The 19215-nt window shown below is 42.9% G+C and overlaps 1 protein-coding gene across 5 annotated transcripts in view; it reads left to right on the top strand.

The window, feature by feature from the left end:
• colq (collagen-like tail subunit (single strand of homotrimer) of asymmetric acetylcholinesterase) overlaps window positions 1–19215 on the top strand; it is a 125575-nt gene that overhangs the window by 41612 nt on the left and 64748 nt on the right. For all 5 annotated transcript variants that reach the window (XM_087986940.1, XM_043689504.2, XM_087986938.1 and 2 more), the window contains 4 exons: window positions 3533–3628; window positions 8675–8719; window positions 8853–8879; window positions 15447–15518. In XM_087986940.1, the coding sequence (XP_087843066.1) occupies window positions 3533–3628; window positions 8675–8719; window positions 8853–8879; window positions 15447–15518 (240 nt within the window). The remainder of the gene's footprint in view (window positions 1–3532; window positions 3629–8674; window positions 8720–8852; window positions 8880–15446; window positions 15519–19215) is intronic.

Genomic DNA, 19215 nt, shown 5'->3' on the forward strand with positions numbered 1-19215 from the left:
GTACGCTAAAGTGTCTTTGCTAAATCATATGCATTGTTCAATTAGCTCCACTGCTAGGAAGAAAATTACATTTAATTTTCATATGATTAAAACATGGAGTAGATTGTTATGTTGGGTATTCAGATAATGGTAATGTAAAGTCACCATTGTCTTACAGGCCATTGGGCTGCTTTCATTAGAGAGAGAGAGAGAGAGAGAGATTGGTGATGATTTAACCTGAGGGTCACCACCTCTTAGATAATGGGAGATGTTGAGAAGGAGAGTCCTTCATGGTAACCTCAGCCAGTGTGGGATTTGAACCCACGCTGTTGGTGTCAATCTACATCACAAACCAGCTGACCAGCCAGCTGACCTGAACTGTCCTCCCTCCCTAATAATGATCATTAATGGGAAGATCATTTGCATTTCTGGAGACTGTAAAACTTTCTGTCAAGACTTGTTTTTTTATTCTCATTGTAATTCCCCAACTTTCTCATTGTTGCCCATGCCACATCAAGGAGGGAATATCTCTCCCCAGGGTTCCAGGTTCAAATCACATTCCAGCAATTGAGCACAGAAATGTTGGCTGACACTGTAGTGCAGGGGCAGTGCACTCTAGAGCATCCTGCTTCCCAGATACTGCCTGACCTGCTGTGCTTTTCCAACACTACACTTTTCAACTCTACTGTAGCAAACTGTACTGTCGGAAGTGCTACCTTTTTGGATGCTATAGTGGCCCCATCTACCTTCTTAATAAAAGATGCTCTCCTACTGATTTTAAAGAACAGCAGGAAGTTATCTTCAATGACCTTGTGAATATTTATTCAGTTGTTGATATATGTGTAGTTAAACCAAGTCCACACATCACCATCCTCCAAGTGTAGAGATTGATGGAGCCTGTTTGCTCAATTGTGGTAGAGGAAAGTCACTTACTGGTCTAACTAGAGGGCGCACTTGTATTGAACTAGAATAGGTTTTTTTATGCCATTAATTACAGCCTGCAGTTCTGAGAGTCTATCCAGATCACATAAAGGAAGTAGGATTAGCCATTGTGGCTATGAGAAGGACCTGAATTTTGATCTCACTCCTTTGTAATTCTAAGCTGTTCTACCCACCTGATATTACTATAGCAGAGGTGCTACAGTATTAATCCTTTTACACCCTTACACTGTATTGCAACAGTTATCATATTGTAGTTTATAGGAATTTGCTCTGCCCAGTTTGGCTTCTGGATTTCCTACATTAGTCAGGGTCAATTCCTGCCTCAGGCAACTGTCTGTGTGGAGTTTGCACATTCTCCCCGTGTCTGCGTGAGTTTGCTCTGGGTGCTCCGGTTTCCTCCCACAGTCCAAAAATGTGCAGGTTAGGTGAATTGGCCATGCTAAATTGCCCGTAGTGTTAGGTGTAGGGGAATGGGTCTGGGGGTGGGTTGCTCTTCGGAGGATCGGTGTGGACTTGTTGGGCCGAAGGGCCTGTTTCCACACTGTAAGTAATCTAAATCTACTCAGTTACTCCTCTTCAAACAGTGCACCATTGGCTGTAAAATACTTTGGAGTATCTGTGATTGTGGAAACACTGTGTTAATGTAAGTCTTCAATGCATGGGATATATTGCAAAGCCTGCTGACCTTTTCAATGACTGCTAAAAAGATTGAGTTTGTGATATAAATTTCTAAAATCACACTGAAATGTTCATATTCAAGCGTAAGTTTGCTATTAGATGCTATTTACATATCATTTATAAGAATAAAACTACGACAGTACCCCCTCCAGCAGAGGTTCTACATTGTAACTGTGACCTTTTCAAACTGGAAAAGAAATGTTAAGAGAATAGAATTTTAAAATGAACGATCACTGGATCTGCCTGAAGACTTTCAGCAGCACACTGCTATGTTAGACACACAGATTAACCTGACTCTATTTGGCTTGACATGATCTAAATAGAATTCAAAGCTGTAACTAAAGTCTGGAACTAAAAAATCATTACGGCTATTTTCGAAGTTCTCTTAAGCATCAATACAAAAGGTAAAGTCACATAGTCTTACCAGACCGTAGGGCTGCTTTTCCAATAGAGAGAGATCTCTACAGATGGAGGTTCAACCTGAGGGTCATCATGCCTCAGGCAAGGGAAGAGGTTGGGAAGGAGGATGCTACATGGTAACCTCAGCCATTGTGGGAATTGAACCCATGCTGTTGGCATCACTCTGTAATGCAAACTAGCCATCCATCAACTGAGCTAGTATGATAGCTACTATAGTGTTTAGTGCATTATTGGAATTGTAAAATATTTGCAGTTTTTTTTTATAAACTAAGAAATCAGAAGTTAATCATTTCTGACATATTTGATTGAATGTTTTGTTTATGAAAATTGTTGTCAGAGATGTAAACCTCTAGAACTTGTGTGATCCATAGTTCTTTCTTCAGAGAAAAAAGATATTCCTGATTCAGGAAAAGCTTTCTTTATTCTCTTCCACTTCACCAGCCAGTCCTTCACTTAAAGTTTTCTTAACTTTCTTCCAATCTCTCTTAAATGTACTGTCTTAGTGTTTAAGCTGAAAATCCCAACTTTTATTTAAAGCAGCAAAGAGAGAACTCAGCATGGATTAATATTTAATCTTTGACCCTGTATGACCTACATCCACTCTAGATAGAGTATTTATAAGTTGGGTCATCTGAAAAGTGTGGATTGCATTTTGAAATCCATATTTTCTTGTACTTAAATTCCCTATTTAGGATTCCATTATACTTATTCCTTGATAAGGCAATACTATGTATCAGTCTGTGGAGAGTAGGCCATGTTGAATTTACCTTAGCTGGTCATTTTTATGACAACAGGCTCTGAACAGGGACTTGTAAGCATTTATTTTGTGTAGATGATTTAGTCACACCCATAGCCACAAATCAATGACTGTCAATCTTACCACTTTCTCTTTATTTTCCTTTGTCTGTTCTTCTCCCCTTTCAAAACCTGCTAGTCTCTAGTGCTACAATACCTTCATCTCGGTGTCTTAATTTAAGTAGCAGCAGTCAAAGTTTTCTGTTATTGTCTTGAATAAAGGCAAATTACTGCAAATAATATAAATTGGAAATAAACGCAAAGAACACTGGAGAAATTCAGCAGGTCTGCCTCTTATGGTATGGCTGTTCTTCAGAACAGAGGAGAGTCAAACTGGGCTCAAAACTTTAACTCTGTTTCTCTGTCCACAGATACTGCTAGACCTGCTGAGCTTCTCCAGCATTCTGTGGTTGTTTCCTATGAGTGCACTCAGGAGTGTTGAATTGTTTGAGTCACACATAGGAAAAATTGGATGCACATTGAGCCTATTTACACTTGGACTCATTACATAAAAGAGTTGGAAAGTGTTTGGAAAGAACTCTGCTCCTGATCTCACCCTTCCCCCTTAAATTTACTCTGCACTGCACCATGCACTTCAATCCTCATTTCAAGAAGCAGTTATTGAAATGAATGACCCTTGAGTAACTAAACTGATCATCTCTTGAATAAATTAATTTATTTATGATATCTTCTGTAATTTTTTTTTATTTCTTTGCAGGAAGAATTAAATTTGAAGAATTTACCTTTGGAAATAAAGACAACTGAATCTTCATGTAAAGTGACAGTTGGACCTCCTGGACCACCAGGCCCCCAGGTAAACTTAATAGATACTTTGGAATGAACTTGTAAGATCTCAATCTTTGCTGGTCTAAGCTAGAATTTGTACCACTATTTAAGAATAGTGCAATTTACAGGTGTTCAATTTCAGCTTCACTCAGTCCTCCTCGTTATTTTCGTTGCAGGCAGTTTTTTTTTATTAGTAAGTGAAGATGTTAATCTTTTTCTTTATTTCAAATCAATGTTATTCAATATTATTAAATCATATGAAACTCCACATTGTCAGACAACTGTAGTAAATGCTTTAAAGGTATCAGTTCTATTTGGAGATGTTTGCTGTAAAGAGGTTAAATGGACAAATGGTGGTAATTGAAGTATTTGCAAACTGACGGGAGTTTGATGACTAAACTTTGCTTTACTAACCCACAATGTAGACTTAGGTTCTAGTCTTTCTTTTACTTGTGCACCATGATTGAAAAAATGAAACCGGTTTTTGCGTTTAGAGTTACCTCAACGTCAAAGGTACCAAAACTAATTCAATATGATTTCTGATCGTAAGTCAGGAAACTATATTACAGTTCTCTTTCAGAAAGGACTTCAGATGAACAACTTAATCATTAAAAGTTTGTCACTTTTTTCAGTAGCTGCAAAAACTACTTGAAGACCTTGAGAATATTTGATATAAACAGTAAAATAAAATTGATGTTCACAGGGCACAGTGAAAATACTAACATGAATAAGTACTAAGAGTAAATAGTGACTTTGTGATATAAATCCATGTATGAGGAATTCAAAGGGACCTGAAAGAACAGAAGAGCAGAGTATGAATAATATTGCTGCAATAAATTAGACAAATGCATAAATATTCAATACAGGAATACTGTAACCACATTAAAATTGAGCTGTTTTGTGTTTTGCTGAGCAATTTATATAAAATAAGATTTTGTGCCTTGATATTTGGAGGATAGAGCCCAAAGAGCGCAATGTGTTGTGTGACGCTATGCACTATTTACACAGTATTGCTAGGTGTTGAGGTCCATAGGATGAAAGTTTCATTTAGTAATCATTGGTTCAGGAGTCAAAGGGTGAATTTCTTAACATAAGTGCAACCTTTATGTTTGTATGAATTTTTAAAAATCTAGCTATAATTTCCAGAGGTGTTAAATAAAGAGTGTAATGAGCAAAAGATCATCTGTGATATATTAGAAATACGTCTGTGCACTATCCGATGGTTTTATTTCCTATGCCCATTTTTATAATAGAACGCACCTCTCTTTTTGCAATGCATTTTAATTACACTATCCTGCCACTGGTGGTGCTAGATTGTCATTAGTTTATGACTCCAGGATCCTCAGCCTGTATCATTTTAAATGTGTCTTTGCTTTTCAATTAACTGTGGATTTTAGTATTTAACTGCAATTAAATGGAATACCATCAACAGTTTGGTTCCCCTTATCTAGGGAAAGTTACATTGGCATTGTAGGCAGTCCAGAGAAAGTTTACTAGGTTAATCCTGGATTTTGAAAGATTTTCTTATGAGGAGATGTTGGCGAGATTGGGCTTGCATTCATTAGGGTTAGAAGAATGACAGGAAATCTTATTAAAATATACAACATCCTTCAGGGGCTACACAAGTGCACATGCAGAGAGGTTTGTTTACACTTGTGGAAGGTTCTAAGACCAGTGGGTATAATCTCAGAGGAAGGGGTTGCTCACTTAAGGTATTTGATGAATTTCCTCTCTGATGGTCATGTATTTGTGGAATTCTTTATCGCAGAGAGCTGTTGTGATTGGGTTATTTATTATGTAGAAGGCTGAGAGAGCATGACAACAGCCTTCAAAATGCACAGCTTGTGTGTGAATATTACAATGCCAGCAGGCCTCCAAAACTACAACATCCTTTCTCTCTTTGCAAGAAGTAACCAAAAAATGAAAGATAGTTAGGTATTTTCACTTGCCGTTTGATTATAAGCTGCTGCTTCTAACCAGTGAGAGATTGAACAGTTAGCGTGCCAAATAGCTTGTGTTCAGTATCGAACCAAGAGGACTTGGAACAAAGAAGATTGGCAAACCGAAGGACTTATAAGAAGCAGAAGGACACCTCATTCAATCCTGTGGACTGGTGCTATTGCACTGTGTTCGCCTAACATTTTATTCTCCATCCATAACATCAATATTTTCAGTTTGTTTGTGTGTCTCTCTATGTGTGTAGGATCTAAGAAGATGTGGAGAGAGTTATATGATAATTATCCATATTTTCTTTTCCGGAGATTAGAACTGATTTATTCATAATAAGTGGTTGTTTCTTATTAAGTCTAAAAGCCTGCTCAGTGTTTTTGGTTAACATGAGGTCATCATGCAGGAAAATTAGGGAATTTGAATAATTTGATTGAATCTTTAACTTTTGTGTTGACCTTGGGAGCAGTGGTGATCAGGTATCAGCATATTTTCCCAAGTTGATCATGTCACAATCCAGACTTGGAAATATATTACTATTCCTTCACTGTTGCTGGGTTAAAATTCCAAAGCTCCCTACCTAACTGCACTGTGGGTATACCTCACTCTCGAAACATCAGCAGGTCAAAGCAATGTCTACTGCCACTACCTCTAGGGCAGTTACTAAGGGGTAATAAATGCTGGCCTTTTTATAATGCCTCTACTCCAGGAATAAATTCTTACAAACTTCCAAATTTTATATTATCAAAGACACAATTTTAAAATAATTTGAATCAGACAAGTTAAAATTCACGGAATTTTGTAGAGTTGGAAGTTGAAGTTTAATTTGATTTCATCCTCCTCTTGCTCCTGAAATCTGCCTGTAGTGGATACTGGGTGAGTAACTATGTGGGTGACACAGGGGTTGCATGTGGAATGTGAGGGCCTATCAGCTTTATACAAAAAAGCTGAAGACTGGATAAATTGACAAAGTCTTTTCCCTGGGGTGGGTGGAGTCTAGAACTAGAGGGCATAGGTTTAGGGTGAGAGAGGAAAGATATAAAAGAGGCCTAAAGGCCAACTTTTTCATGCAGAGGGTGGTACGTGTATGGAATGAGCTGCCAGAGGATGTGGTGGAGGCTGGTACAATTGCAACATTTAAAAGGCAATGGATGAGTATATGAATAGGAAGGTTTTGGAGGGATATGGGCCAGGTGCTGGCAGGTGGGACTAGATTGGGTTGGGATATCTGGTCGGCATGGATAGGTTGGACCGAAGGGTCTGTTTCTGTGCTGTACATCTCTATGACTCTCTGACTCTATGATTCGGAGAACAATGGCAGGCCTGCCACAGTTCACCACAGCATTCTTCCACTCTTCCTCCTCTGTATCTGTTTCCAAATCCCTCTCCCTGATGGGAAATCATGCAATCAGAGGTCATTTCCATATGTGGTCTGCTGAGTTTGGAAGATTTCTGTCTGTAATTGTCTCACCTCAGTAACGAAAATCTGGACCACATATGTGCATGGTCTTCACCATGTTAATTTAGTGGATTACCTAAAAACTGGTTGAAGTTAAATAGTGGACAGAGGATGATCATTGGAAAGCAGTACGTATTAATAAAGATGTCAGAGATATAATAATTGTAATTAAACCCATTCAATTAATTGCTGCTTCAGTCCGTGTCTCAAAGAGGTGAAAATTGAAGGATAATGCAAAATGTTAGACTTGGCTCATTGTCGTTGGTGTTGAAAATCTGGAGTAAATTAATGGGACTGATGATAACATTTCTGCAAGTGTAACAAGGAGATATAGTGACAGGTAAGAAACTTGACCAAGAACAAATATCCAAGTACAATTCTTAAGTTGTCATGGAGACTGACAGGATGGTTTGATCAATTAACCAGAATGGTTTCTGCCTTAAAACCTGAAGAAATGCCAGGAAAACTGCTCTGGAAATATTGTGCGGTGGAATAGTCTCAAAGTGGTAAAGAGCCACTCTTGTTCCTGTGTTTAACCCAGTGCACAAAATCGATGAGGATCTGGACATGATGAGACACCACTCTAATTTTCGTTCATTTTGTCCAGGCAATCATCTCTAACATGCATGAATGTTCACAGGAATTTTGCAAATTATCTATAGTCCTGCAAATGAGGACTGTGGAGTCTCCATAGGCAAGATCCTTGAAAGTGGAGTCGCAGGTAGATAGGATAGTGAAGAAGGCGTTTGGTATGCTTTCCTTTATTGGTCAGAGTAACGAGAGTAGACGTTGGGAGGTCATGTTGCGGCTGTCCAGGACATTGGTTAGGCCACTTTTGAAATATTATGTACAATTCTGGTCTTCTTCCTATCGGAACAATGTTGCAAAACTTGAAAGGGTTCAGAAAAGATTTACAAGGATGTTGCCAGGGTTGGAGGATTTGAGTTATAGGGAGAGGTTGAATAGGCTGGGGCTGTTTTCCCTGGAGTGTCAGATGCTGAGGGGTGACCTTATAGAGATTTATAAAATCATGAGGGGCATGATTTTCCCTGGGTGGGGGAGTCCAGAACTAGAGGCCATAGGTTTGGGGTGAGAGGGAAAAGGTATAAAAGAGACCTAAGGGGCAATTTTTTTCACACAGAGGGTGGTATGTGTATGGAATGAGCTGCCAGAGGAAGTGGTGGAGTCTAGTACAATTGCAACATTTTAGAGGCATCTGGATGGGTATATGAATAGGAAGGGTTCGAAGTGATATTGGCCAGGTGCTGGCAGGTGGGACTAGATTGGGTTAGGATATCTGATTGCATGGACGGGTTGGGCCGAAGGGTCTGTTTCCATGCTGTACATCTCTATGACTATGACTCTGTGTGTATTCTGCTCCTTTGCTCTTGGTGAATTCCTGAAAATTTGATTCTCTTGTTAACACAATTAACTTTACCTTTCTGAACAACCATTGCTCTATTCAGCTGTCAGAAAGTATAGGTCTTCACTTTCCTTCGACTTCACATTTCCTTCTACTAAAAATTAGCCCCAATGTGATTATTATATTTTAAATAGATTAAACTAATTGAGCTGGACAGGTTAAACAGACAGGTGGTTGTATTTCACATTTCCTGCATATCTGGAAATTAATCAGCACGACCTGATGCCCTTTTTTTTATTTGATAGGGTCCACCAGGAATTCCAGGGATTAGGGGACCAAAAGGCGAGCATGTAAGTATCGCGACATATGTTTTGACTGAGCTTGCTATGCTCAGCCTTCTGGAATGTACATTGTGACAGACATCACTTTGCAAATTCAGAGCAACAAGTGTGTATGAACCAAGTGTGTTTCTGCCTCTTTTAGGGAGAAATTGGAAGGCCGGGAAGAAAAGTGAGTATGGCCAAGGTCAACAGTGAACTTTTCAGCATCTTTGTGGTCCATCGATTACTGGAAATTAAAAATGATCTGAGATAAATTATACCTGATGATGCATTGATGCAATCACCAACGCTGCTGAAATTATTACCCCCATCCTCCTCTTAAATTATGAAGCAGTGTGGAACACAGGACTTTCAATTATTAATGCTGCTCATTTTGAAAATTGGCGAGGCATCATTTTGTAGGATTTATTGAATGAAAGAACAATTGATCAACCTTAAGTGGCAGATACATCGCATCCTCTGAGTGATGTGAGCTATGGTGAGATGGTCAGTGAGGCCCATCCTGATATCCAGATCATCACAATGTACCTTGTACACTGTTTTCTCAAGTGTGAGGTGATATTCTCTCTAGACACCATTGAGCTACCAATTGGCATGTCATTGTGAAATGTCTTGCCAAGGGATGGGATCTTATCAAGCTCACCAGACAAACTAGCTGTTAGGAAAGTGTGACGCTGGAAAAGCACAGCAGGCCAGACAGCATCCGAGGAGCAGGAGAATCGACGTTTCGGGCATAAGCCCTTCTTCAGGAATGAGCTGCCAGGCAGCATCCGAGAAGCAGGAGAATCCAGCATCTGCAGTCCTCACTTTCTCCTAGCTGTTAGGAAAACCCAACATGGAAATAGGAGTGAGCTCATTGTGGGTTCAACACACCATCTCCTTCGAACAACCTCCACAGCCAAACTGCAGAGCCACCTGCAACATGTATCCATCTATCATGGGTATCAGTGCTCCACTTGCACGGATCCATTGTCAACATCCTGGCATTTTCCAATGCACTGGGCAGCATGACATCAAAGGACAGGCTGGTCTAGCAGTGAACACCAACAATGTGTTGGTTGTAGGCATCACACAGGGACAGGAACCCATTACACAGTGAACAATCTCTCTCCGCACACATTCACCTAGTGCTGACTGGCATTCTAATAGCAAGAATGCCTTGCCTTGCCCTGCCTTGTCTTGCATTGGCAGTTGGTACAGTCATACAATAAAGCAGGAGACCATATTGTGCAGTAGTCCACAGTCAGGGGAGCGTACATCAGTGTGCCATGTCACCCAAGTATCCATATCATGTGGCCTCAGCGTTCACACCAAGCATGGTGCATCCACCGCAAGCAGATCAAGATGCCCAAAAATCTAAAGGGAGAAGTCTACCGCAAAGTCCATGGGGACATCAGTCAGTCAGGGCAGTCCAGCACAGCCAATCAACAGCAGTCCCTCCTACCGGTCCTGGGCTTTGGCTGTGGTTAGGCATCCAGTCGGGATGGTGTTGCTGAGGGGGCCTGTGCCTCAGTGCTCCTGGGAGCCAATCACAGTCAGCCCTTTGCCTCCATCAGGACTAGTCCAGGTGTACACCTTGGTGCCATTGGACACATATATCCACCAGGCAAAAATGAGTACTGCAGATGCTGGAGATTAGAGTTGAGAGTGTGGTGCTGGAAAAGCACAGCAGGTCAGACAGCATCGTGGAGCAGGAAAATGGACGTTTCAGGCAGGAGCCCTTCATCAGGAATGAGACTGGATGCCTCAGGGTTGGAGAGATAAATGGGAGGGGAGTTGGGGCTGGAAGGAAGGTAGCTGACAGTGCAATAAGTGGATGGAGGTGGGGATAATGGTGATAGGTCGGAGGGGAGGGTGGAGTGGGAAGCAAGATGGACAGGTAGGACAGGTCATGAGGGTGGTGCTGACTGGAAAGTTGGAACTGGGATAAGGTGGGGGGGAGGGGAAATGAGGAAACTGGTGAAATCCACATTGATGCCCTGGGGTTGGAGGGTCCCGAGGTGGAAGATGAGGCATTCTTCCTCCAGGCGCAGGTGGGAAGGGAATGGCGATAGAGGAGGCCCAAGGCCCTCCAGCACATCTCATCCACTTCCCGCACCACTGCGCTTGAACCACACTCCTCCAACCGCAACAACGACAGGATGCCCCCGGTTCTCACCTTCCATCCCGTCAACCTCCGCATACATTGCATCATCCTCCGCCATTTCCACCACCTACAAATGGACCCCACCACCAGAGATATATTTTCCTCCACACCTCTATCCGCTTTCCATAAAGACCATTCCCTCCGTGACTACCTCGTCTGTTCCACACCCCCCCCCCCCCCCAACAATCCACTCTCCCCTTCCAGCACCTTCCCCTGTCACCTCAGGAATTGCAAAACCTGTGCCCACACCTCCTCCCTCACCTCCGTCCAAAGCCTTAAAGGAGCCTTCCACATCCATCAAAGTTCCACCTGCACTTCCACACATGTCATTTGCTGTATCCGTTGCTCCCGATGCGGTCTCCTCTACATTGGGAAGACAGGACACCTACTCGCAGAGTGCTTCAGAGACCATCAGCCAGCACCACAGCCCCATGGCCAAACACTTCAACTCCCTCTTCCACTCCGCCGAGGACATGCAGGTCCTGGGCCTTCTCCACTTCCTTACCACCTGACGCCTGGAGGACAAATGCTTCATCTTCTGCCTCAGGACCCTCCAAGCCCATAGTATCAATGTTGATTTTGCCAGTTTCCTCATTTCCCCTCCCCTCACCTTATTCCAGTTCCAACCTTCCAGCTCAGCACTGTCCTCAGGACCTGTCCCACCTGCCCATCTTCCTTCCCACCTATCTTCATCACCCTCCGACCTATCACCTTTACCCCCACCTCCATCCACCTATCACACTCTCAGCTACCTTCCCCCAGCCCCACCCCCCACCCATTTATCTCTCCACCTCCCCCCATTCCTGATGAAGGGCTTTTGCCCGAACTGTCAATTCTCCTGCTCCTCGGATGCCTGACCTCCTGTGCTTTTCCAGCACCACACGGGCGGCACGGTGGCAATGGGCGGCACGGTGGCACAGTGGTTAGCACTGCTGCCTCATAGCACCAGAGACCCGGGTTCAATTCCCGACTCAGGTGACTGACTGTGTGGAGTTTGCACATTCTCCCCATGTCTGCGTGGGTTTCCTCCGGGTGCTCCGGTTTCCTCCCACAGTCCAAAGATGTGCAGGTCAGGTGAATTGGCCATGCTAAATTGCCCGTAGTGTTGGGTAAATGTAGGGGTATGGGTGGGTTGCGCTTCGGTGGGTCGGTGTGGACTGGTTGGGCCGAAGGGCCTGTTTCCACACTGTAAGTAATCTAATCACACTCTCGATACATATATCCCCCAGCCAGGGGTCTGGGCATATGAGGGCAGACACTGACAGGTCTGGTTGAAAGGGTGGGCCACAGTCATGCTGTCACTTCCATTTGCAGAAAGGAAGAGGGGCTGGGGGAAATGGGGGTGATAGATAGGCAGTTGCAGGCATATGTACAAGGTGATGACCTGGAGATGTGTGAAGTCTGTGGTGTTGACAGAATGGCATCTAGAAAGGAGGGGCTGATGGTGGATGCCTCAGCAAAGTGTGAACACCAAGGCTGAAAGTCACTGGCAAATAAAAATCCACTCACTGTCGCTGCAATCGTGATGAACATGGACAGAACACAATGTTGTGGAGAGAGGCCGCAGAGGGTCTTGCAGTGGCTAGGGTAAGTGAATCAATTTGTAAGGGAGGGGCCTGTATCTACAACCAGCCATTGGGCACTCACATGGAAACAACATTGGCCTGAACACGTGATACCTTAGCGACAGAGGCATGTAGGGTCCACACACTCCCTGGCCATGCTACTGCATTGATCATCAGTGTGTTACACCTCCCTGTTACTACTGTTACTATTATTACTGTCCTTCATTCTAGACTCCTGTGTACACTGCCAACCAAACTGTGGGCAATGATGAGGAGGTGGGTGAATAAGATGGCAGACTGAGCCAATGCCATGCACACACATTATTACCCAGCTCCCACATTGATATATTTAGTGCTCATCATATAGCCCCAACCAGTGTGCCTCGTTAATACCCAAAGTGTGATACTGCCAGGGTACAAAGGAGCATTTAGAGCCAACAGAGACATGACCACATGAACATAAAACACAAATAAAATTGAAACGAAACATTTACGTAGCATTGTGTGTGAAGCGATGTGTAGAAGGCAAACTGCTTATATAACATTGCCAGCAATTGTACCCACATGCCATTGGTCTTGCTTTGCCTTCCCTCGATCCCACCTGCTCTGTAGATGAGTTGGAGGGATCCTGCTGTGAATGTTTGGTCAGGAAGACCCCGGTGAGGCTGGAGAAGTTGTGTGTGGGGGGTGCTGGAGTTTGGACAGGTCAGACATGCCAAAGATCTTCTTGCCCAAGGAAAGTTAATCTCCTCGTCTGGAATGACCAACGGCTGGGGCAGGGGTGGGAGGGCTTAGCAGCATGGAGGTGGAGGGCTTGGTCACCTCCACAGAGATTGGAGACTATCGGGGGGCCCTCCTTGTCCAGCTGGATGCCTCGTGACATTGCCAAGTTACTGGGGAGGGGTGCACCTGGATTAGTGTCAAGGCTTCGACCTCCCCCTTTTGCCCCAATATTGGTCCTGAGGATGAGTGAATGGGCTGGTGGCATGCAGGTACTATTGACTCTCCAGGGTTCCCTGAGGGTGGCAGCTACCAACCTATCCATGAGCCAGACGGTGGCAGGACTGGCTGCATTGCTCCAGCTCCTCCGCGCTGAGGACCCATGTCTCCTGGGTGTCTGCCTATTGCTGCTCTTCCCTGTGCTCCTGGACACACAGGGCTTAGTCCTGCTCGGGTCTGAGTAGGTACCTGCTCTCTGACAGCGCTCCAACTAGCAGCAGTCTACAAGACGGACCTTCCAATGTGTTTGTCTCTCGGGAGGTCGAGGACATTTCCTCTGTGGGAGACAGGCTGTTTCTTGGGAGCACAAATCCACCTCTAAGACACAAAAGGCAGAAGGCGCAATGGCCACTGGTTAGTATGGTGGGTGACGCCTGGTTAATGTGTCCATTGCAGGGGCTGACAAATGTTACTTACTCAGGCATGAGGATATTGATGTTTCCACATCCCATCAAGAGCAGTCCCTGTCCATTCTGCTAGAGCGAGTATCTTTTCCTCAGAGGGGGTCAGGACACAGATACCCAGCACCCCACCACCCTGTCCGAATGCCACTCTGCCCTATTGTGGGATGTCTTCTTCTTAATGGCATAAAGTGATTGAATGAATAAGACGCAAGTTAGTGGTATGGGAGGATGAGGAGGGGGTTACCAGAGTGAGTAAGGGAAGATGTTACATGTAACAGAGGGAGTGTCAGAGCATGAAGGTTGATGGGAGGTGAGGACAGAGAGTAGAGTTTTACCTGGTAAAGCTGAGAAGGATATTGACCTACCTGCACTGCTGCTCAGTGCTTCTCAGTCTGGAAATGGCACTCACTTGGGTGGCAATCTCCACCCAGGCTGGCATGGACTGGCAGGCATGGCCACACCTGCCGGTCCTTTCTAAAGAGGATTCATCTCATCTCAACCATCCCTTCTACAAGGGACGTCCAGGTCCATCTCGGAGAAATGTGGCACCATTCTCTGCCATCTCTCCTGACTCCTTCCACAGCCAGGCAGCACAACTTTCAGATGCCAACCATCCTATAGGTGCCACTTGGGCTCTGGAAGATGGCGTAGCTGCATGCTGGCCTTAGGGAAGATCCCCGATTCCTGATGAAGGGCTTTTGCTGTTCCTTGGATGCTGCCTGACCTGCTGTGCTTTCTCAGCACCAGTCTAATCTAGACTCTGATTTCCAGCATCTGCAGTCCTCACTTTTGCCTTAGGAAAGGTCTCCGCTGAGCGATGAGTTGCTCCGGGAATGGCACGTGGTAAGGTGGGGCAGAAATCAGACATGATTCTCACCGGGAGGGCTGAAATGGTAACTAATGTGGCGAGCTTGGCAAGATACAGCAATAAAACTCGCTCAGCCCCGGGACAAAAATCACTTCACAGAACTCAGTACAACTGCCTCTTTACTAAAAGAAAAGCATTTCTTTTAAAAAAAAGAGTTTCTAGGAACCAGCCTTGTGGCTTTGTCTGCACCCTTTTCAGTGTTGAATAACTTCCATGTGTTTTAATGATCAAAACTGGACACAATATTCAAAATATTTTAGATTTTTTTTAGATTAGATTACATTACAGTGTAATGTACATATAATTTGATGGAACATGATATGGTTTTACCATGATATTTCCTAACATATGTTTGTTTGAATTAGCAGTATGGTTCTGTGTTCTGTTTACCTCACAGCTAACGGGCATGAATTGCTGACTTTTTACAACAATATCACACTTGGCATAATGGGGCTTTTATGGTACAATGGTAATGTTGCTACATCTGGACAAGGTGGCCCAGGTCAAATCCCACCTGCCCCAGAGGTGTGTCATAATATGTCTGAATAGGTTGGTTACAAATATTTTCACTTAGTTTGATGCATTCGCTGCTTAGTAACACAAAATGCTCACACAATCAATTCTTAACTATTGATAATTCAAAGTTCATTCAAAGTGGATGATGCGCACTCACAGCTTTTTGCATGACATTTTTTTTCCTTGACTCTGTTTCAAATACAGAAATCTGACTAATTATTTAACATTTCTTTTGAAGGGGAGAACAGGGTTACCAGGCCCCTATGGACTGCCAGGGCCAGCAGGCTCCCCAGGACCAATTGGGCCCAAGGTAAGAGGCGTTCATTTTCCACACTCTCAGTTTCATTTATCACAGACATAGAGTGTCTTCTTTTAAAACATATCCAACTGCTTCCAGTTTATGAATGCCAGACAGAATGTTGAGATTACCTTTATCATAGAAACTTAGAAAATGGGAGCAGAATTAGGCCATTTGGTCCATTGACCCTGCCGCAACATTCAATGCGATCATGGCTGATCCTGTGTTTTAACACCATACTCCCTCTTTGTCCCTACACCCTTTGGTGGCTTTAGTGTCTAGTAATCTATTTGCTACTTCAATAGTAAATCCCATAAATGAATTAAGTAATGGCCAATAACAAAAAATATTGCTTAGCTAATATATAGAACTTCAATGTCTTTTTAGCAAACTGCTGACTTCAAAATAAATTTTGGACTGTGTGGGAACTTGTTTGAAGTTTAATGTTTAATTAGTGAAGTGTTTCAGTGCTCTGATCCATTAGTGGTCAAAGGCAGTGCAACACAATTACATTGACACTTTTCAAATGCATTCTGCTGCTTAAACCTAGGGTGGAAATGATAGAAACCCTGACCATCATTTTTCAATCCTCTCTGCGATGGGCAAGGTGCCAGAACATTTGGAGTGTTATGTAAAAGAAGGGGCGAAGGATAATTGGAGGTCAATCAGCCCAGTCTCATCAATGGACAAACTATTGGTTAACTTCTGAGGGATAGAATCAATCATCCTTTAGAAAGACATGATTAATCGAGAACAGGAATGGTTTTGTCTAGTTAAATTGACTGAAATATTTTGAGGAGGTAACAAGGAGGATTGTTGAGAATAGCCCGTGATGTACTCTATATGAATTTGAACAAGGCTCTTCATGAGGATTAATTAGAAAAGTGAAAACCTACAGAATCCAAGGAAAAGTGATAATTTGGATCCAAAATTGCCTCAGGAAAGGAAATAAAAAATAATGATTACTGGATGTTTCTTTGACGGGAAGGCTCCTTTCCAGTGGGATTCCCAGGATACAGAATGAAATATCTTGATTTTCAATATTATATATTAATGATTCAATCTTAAGTATAAGGATGTGATTAAGAGTTTTCAGATGGTTTAAAAATTAGTCATGTCATCTGTAGACTTCCAAGGAAATATCAATGGACTTGTCAGGTCAATAGAGATGTCTGAAATGGGAGAAATGAAAGGTATTGCATTTACGAGGGCCATGAAGCTAGGAAACACATATAGTAAATACGAGAATGCTGAGAAATGTGCAGAGACCTTAGAGTACTACTCCATAGATTCCTGATGGTAGCCAAACAAGCAGATAAAATGGTACACATGAAATGTAGTGGACAGCGAAGAGGATTACCTCAGATTACAACAGGATCTGGACCAGATGGGCCAATGGGCTGAGAAGTGGCAGATGGAGTTTAATTCAGATAAATGCGAGGTGCTGCATTTGGGAAAGCAAATCTTAGCAGGACTTATACACTTAATGGTAAGGTCCTAGGGAGTGTTGCTGAACAAAGAGACCTTGGAGTGCAGGTTCATAGCTCCTTGAAAGTGGAGTCGCAGGTAGATAGGATAGTGAAGAAGGTGTTTGGTATGCTTTCCTTTATTGGTCAGAGTATTGAGTACAGGAGTTGGGAGGTCATGTTGCGGCTGTACAGGACATTGGTTATGCTACTGTTGGAATATTGCGTGTAATTTTGGTCTCCTTCCTATCTAAATGATGCTGCAAAACTTGAAAGGGTTCAGAAAAGATTTACAAGGATGTTGCCAGGGTTGGAGGATTTGAGCTATAGGGAGAGGTTGAATAGGCTGGGGCTGTTTTCCCTGGAGTGTCAGATGCTGAGGGGTGACCTTATAGAGGTTTATAAAATTCTGAGGGGCATGGATAGAATAAATAGACAAAGTCTTTTCCCTTGGATCAAGGAGTCCAGAACTAGAGGGCATAGGTTTGGGGTGAGAGGGGAAAGATATAAAAGAGACCTAAGGGTCAACTTTTTCACGCAGAGGGTGATACGTATATGGAATGAGCTGCCAGAGGATGTGGTGGAGGCTGGTACAATTGCAACATTTAAGAGGTATTTGGATGGGCATATGAATAGGAAGGGTTTGGAGGGATATGGGCTGGGTGCTGGCAGGTGGGACTAGATTGGGTTGGGATATCTGGTCGGCATGGACGGGTTGGACCGAAGGGTCTGTTTCCATGCTGTACATCTCTATGACTCTATTAGCTGAGACATAGCATATAAAAGCAGAAAAGCGGTGCCAGAAATATATAAAACACTGGCAAGACAACAAGTAGAATATTGTGCCACATACAGTTCTGATCACCATGTTAGAGGAAGGTTGTCCTCACCAGAGAAGGTAAAGAGCAGATTTACAAGGATTCTACTCAGAAAGAAGAATTTTTAGCTATGAGCAAAGCTCAGATAGGTTGGGGTTGTTTTCTTTGGAAAATAAGAGGTTGAGGAGAGATTTAATTGTATGCAAATTTATGAGGTACCTAATTGGAGTGGATTAAAAGAACCTCATTCTGTTAGGTGGGAGGCCAAAAAGCTCAGCCAAAGATTTAAAGTATTTAATAGAAGGATTAGAGAGTAATTTGCGAGACGTTATTTCAGCCAAAAGTATTAGGGTTTGGATTTCACTTCCTGCCACAATGGTAAAGGCCGAAACTATTTTGGATTTGTGCTTGGAAGTGCCTGATCTTGCTGACCATGAATGGAATGTGGGATTGGTTTCAATCACAGCATTATTATGGATAATGGATAACTGCTTGTTGGTCGGCATAGAGGCAATGGACTGAATGGCTTGTTTTTGTACTGTAAATATCTGTGATTCAATGAAATCGTGAGAGTTAAGGCAGGAATTGGATCATTGTCAAGTTTTCGTTATTGCAGATAATATACGCTGAAGTCATGAAGAAACTACTTTTCTCACTATACTGAGTACAGAGAATGATAACAATTGTTATACATGGACTCTGTCACTTACTTGACAGAGTAGCACTGCTAATCATCAAACCAGTGGCACAGTAATTTAGATTTGAGAGGGTAGGAAGAAGTAGTGTGATCAATAAGAAACAACATATTAACAATTACAGAACCAAATTCATTTCAAATAATGCATTGCTGTTTCTATTACAGGCATCCATTTTGGGCAGGTTCTTTTTTAAAAGATCACTATATTTACAAAACAAAATGTAATCATACCATACAGGAACTTCCTAACCAGACAGAGACAGATTTTATTGTTTGTAGGATAAGGAAGTCCCCCTGAAAATAGTTTCAAGCCCTGTGGGTAACTTCAATGAATCTGACAAGAAAGCAATGTAGGAAATTAAAAAGACAACTTGGATCCTTGCAAACTGTTAGTTCCTTCTTTCCCAACAGCCCACATGGTATCTGTACCTTGCCAGAGTCACTGGGGGAAGTACAGCAGGAAGTGCTTTTTAACTGAAACTGACAATTTGAGAAGGCTTTGATCAGTTGCACTTAGGATCACGAGAGGCTGATGTTTAAATCATTTCTTCTATTGGAGAGTGCTTTCACCCCTTGTCAAGTGATTGCCATCTTCTTTAAAGGCACTTCACTTTCTTGCGCCTCAGACACATTCAGATCCCCCTCCTTGTTGCTAATCTTCGCTAAAGCTCCATTTTCCAACTCTGATGAAATGGAGAGGAGAAGGATCACCACCCCCTACTGCACCA

This window comes from Chiloscyllium plagiosum, unplaced genomic scaffold (assembly GCF_037043375.1).
Source record: "Chiloscyllium plagiosum isolate Xiang-an unplaced genomic scaffold, Cpla_swu_hap1 HiC_scaffold_5, whole genome shotgun sequence".
In the NCBI taxonomy this organism is placed as follows: domain Eukaryota; kingdom Metazoa; phylum Chordata; class Chondrichthyes; order Orectolobiformes; family Hemiscylliidae; genus Chiloscyllium; species Chiloscyllium plagiosum.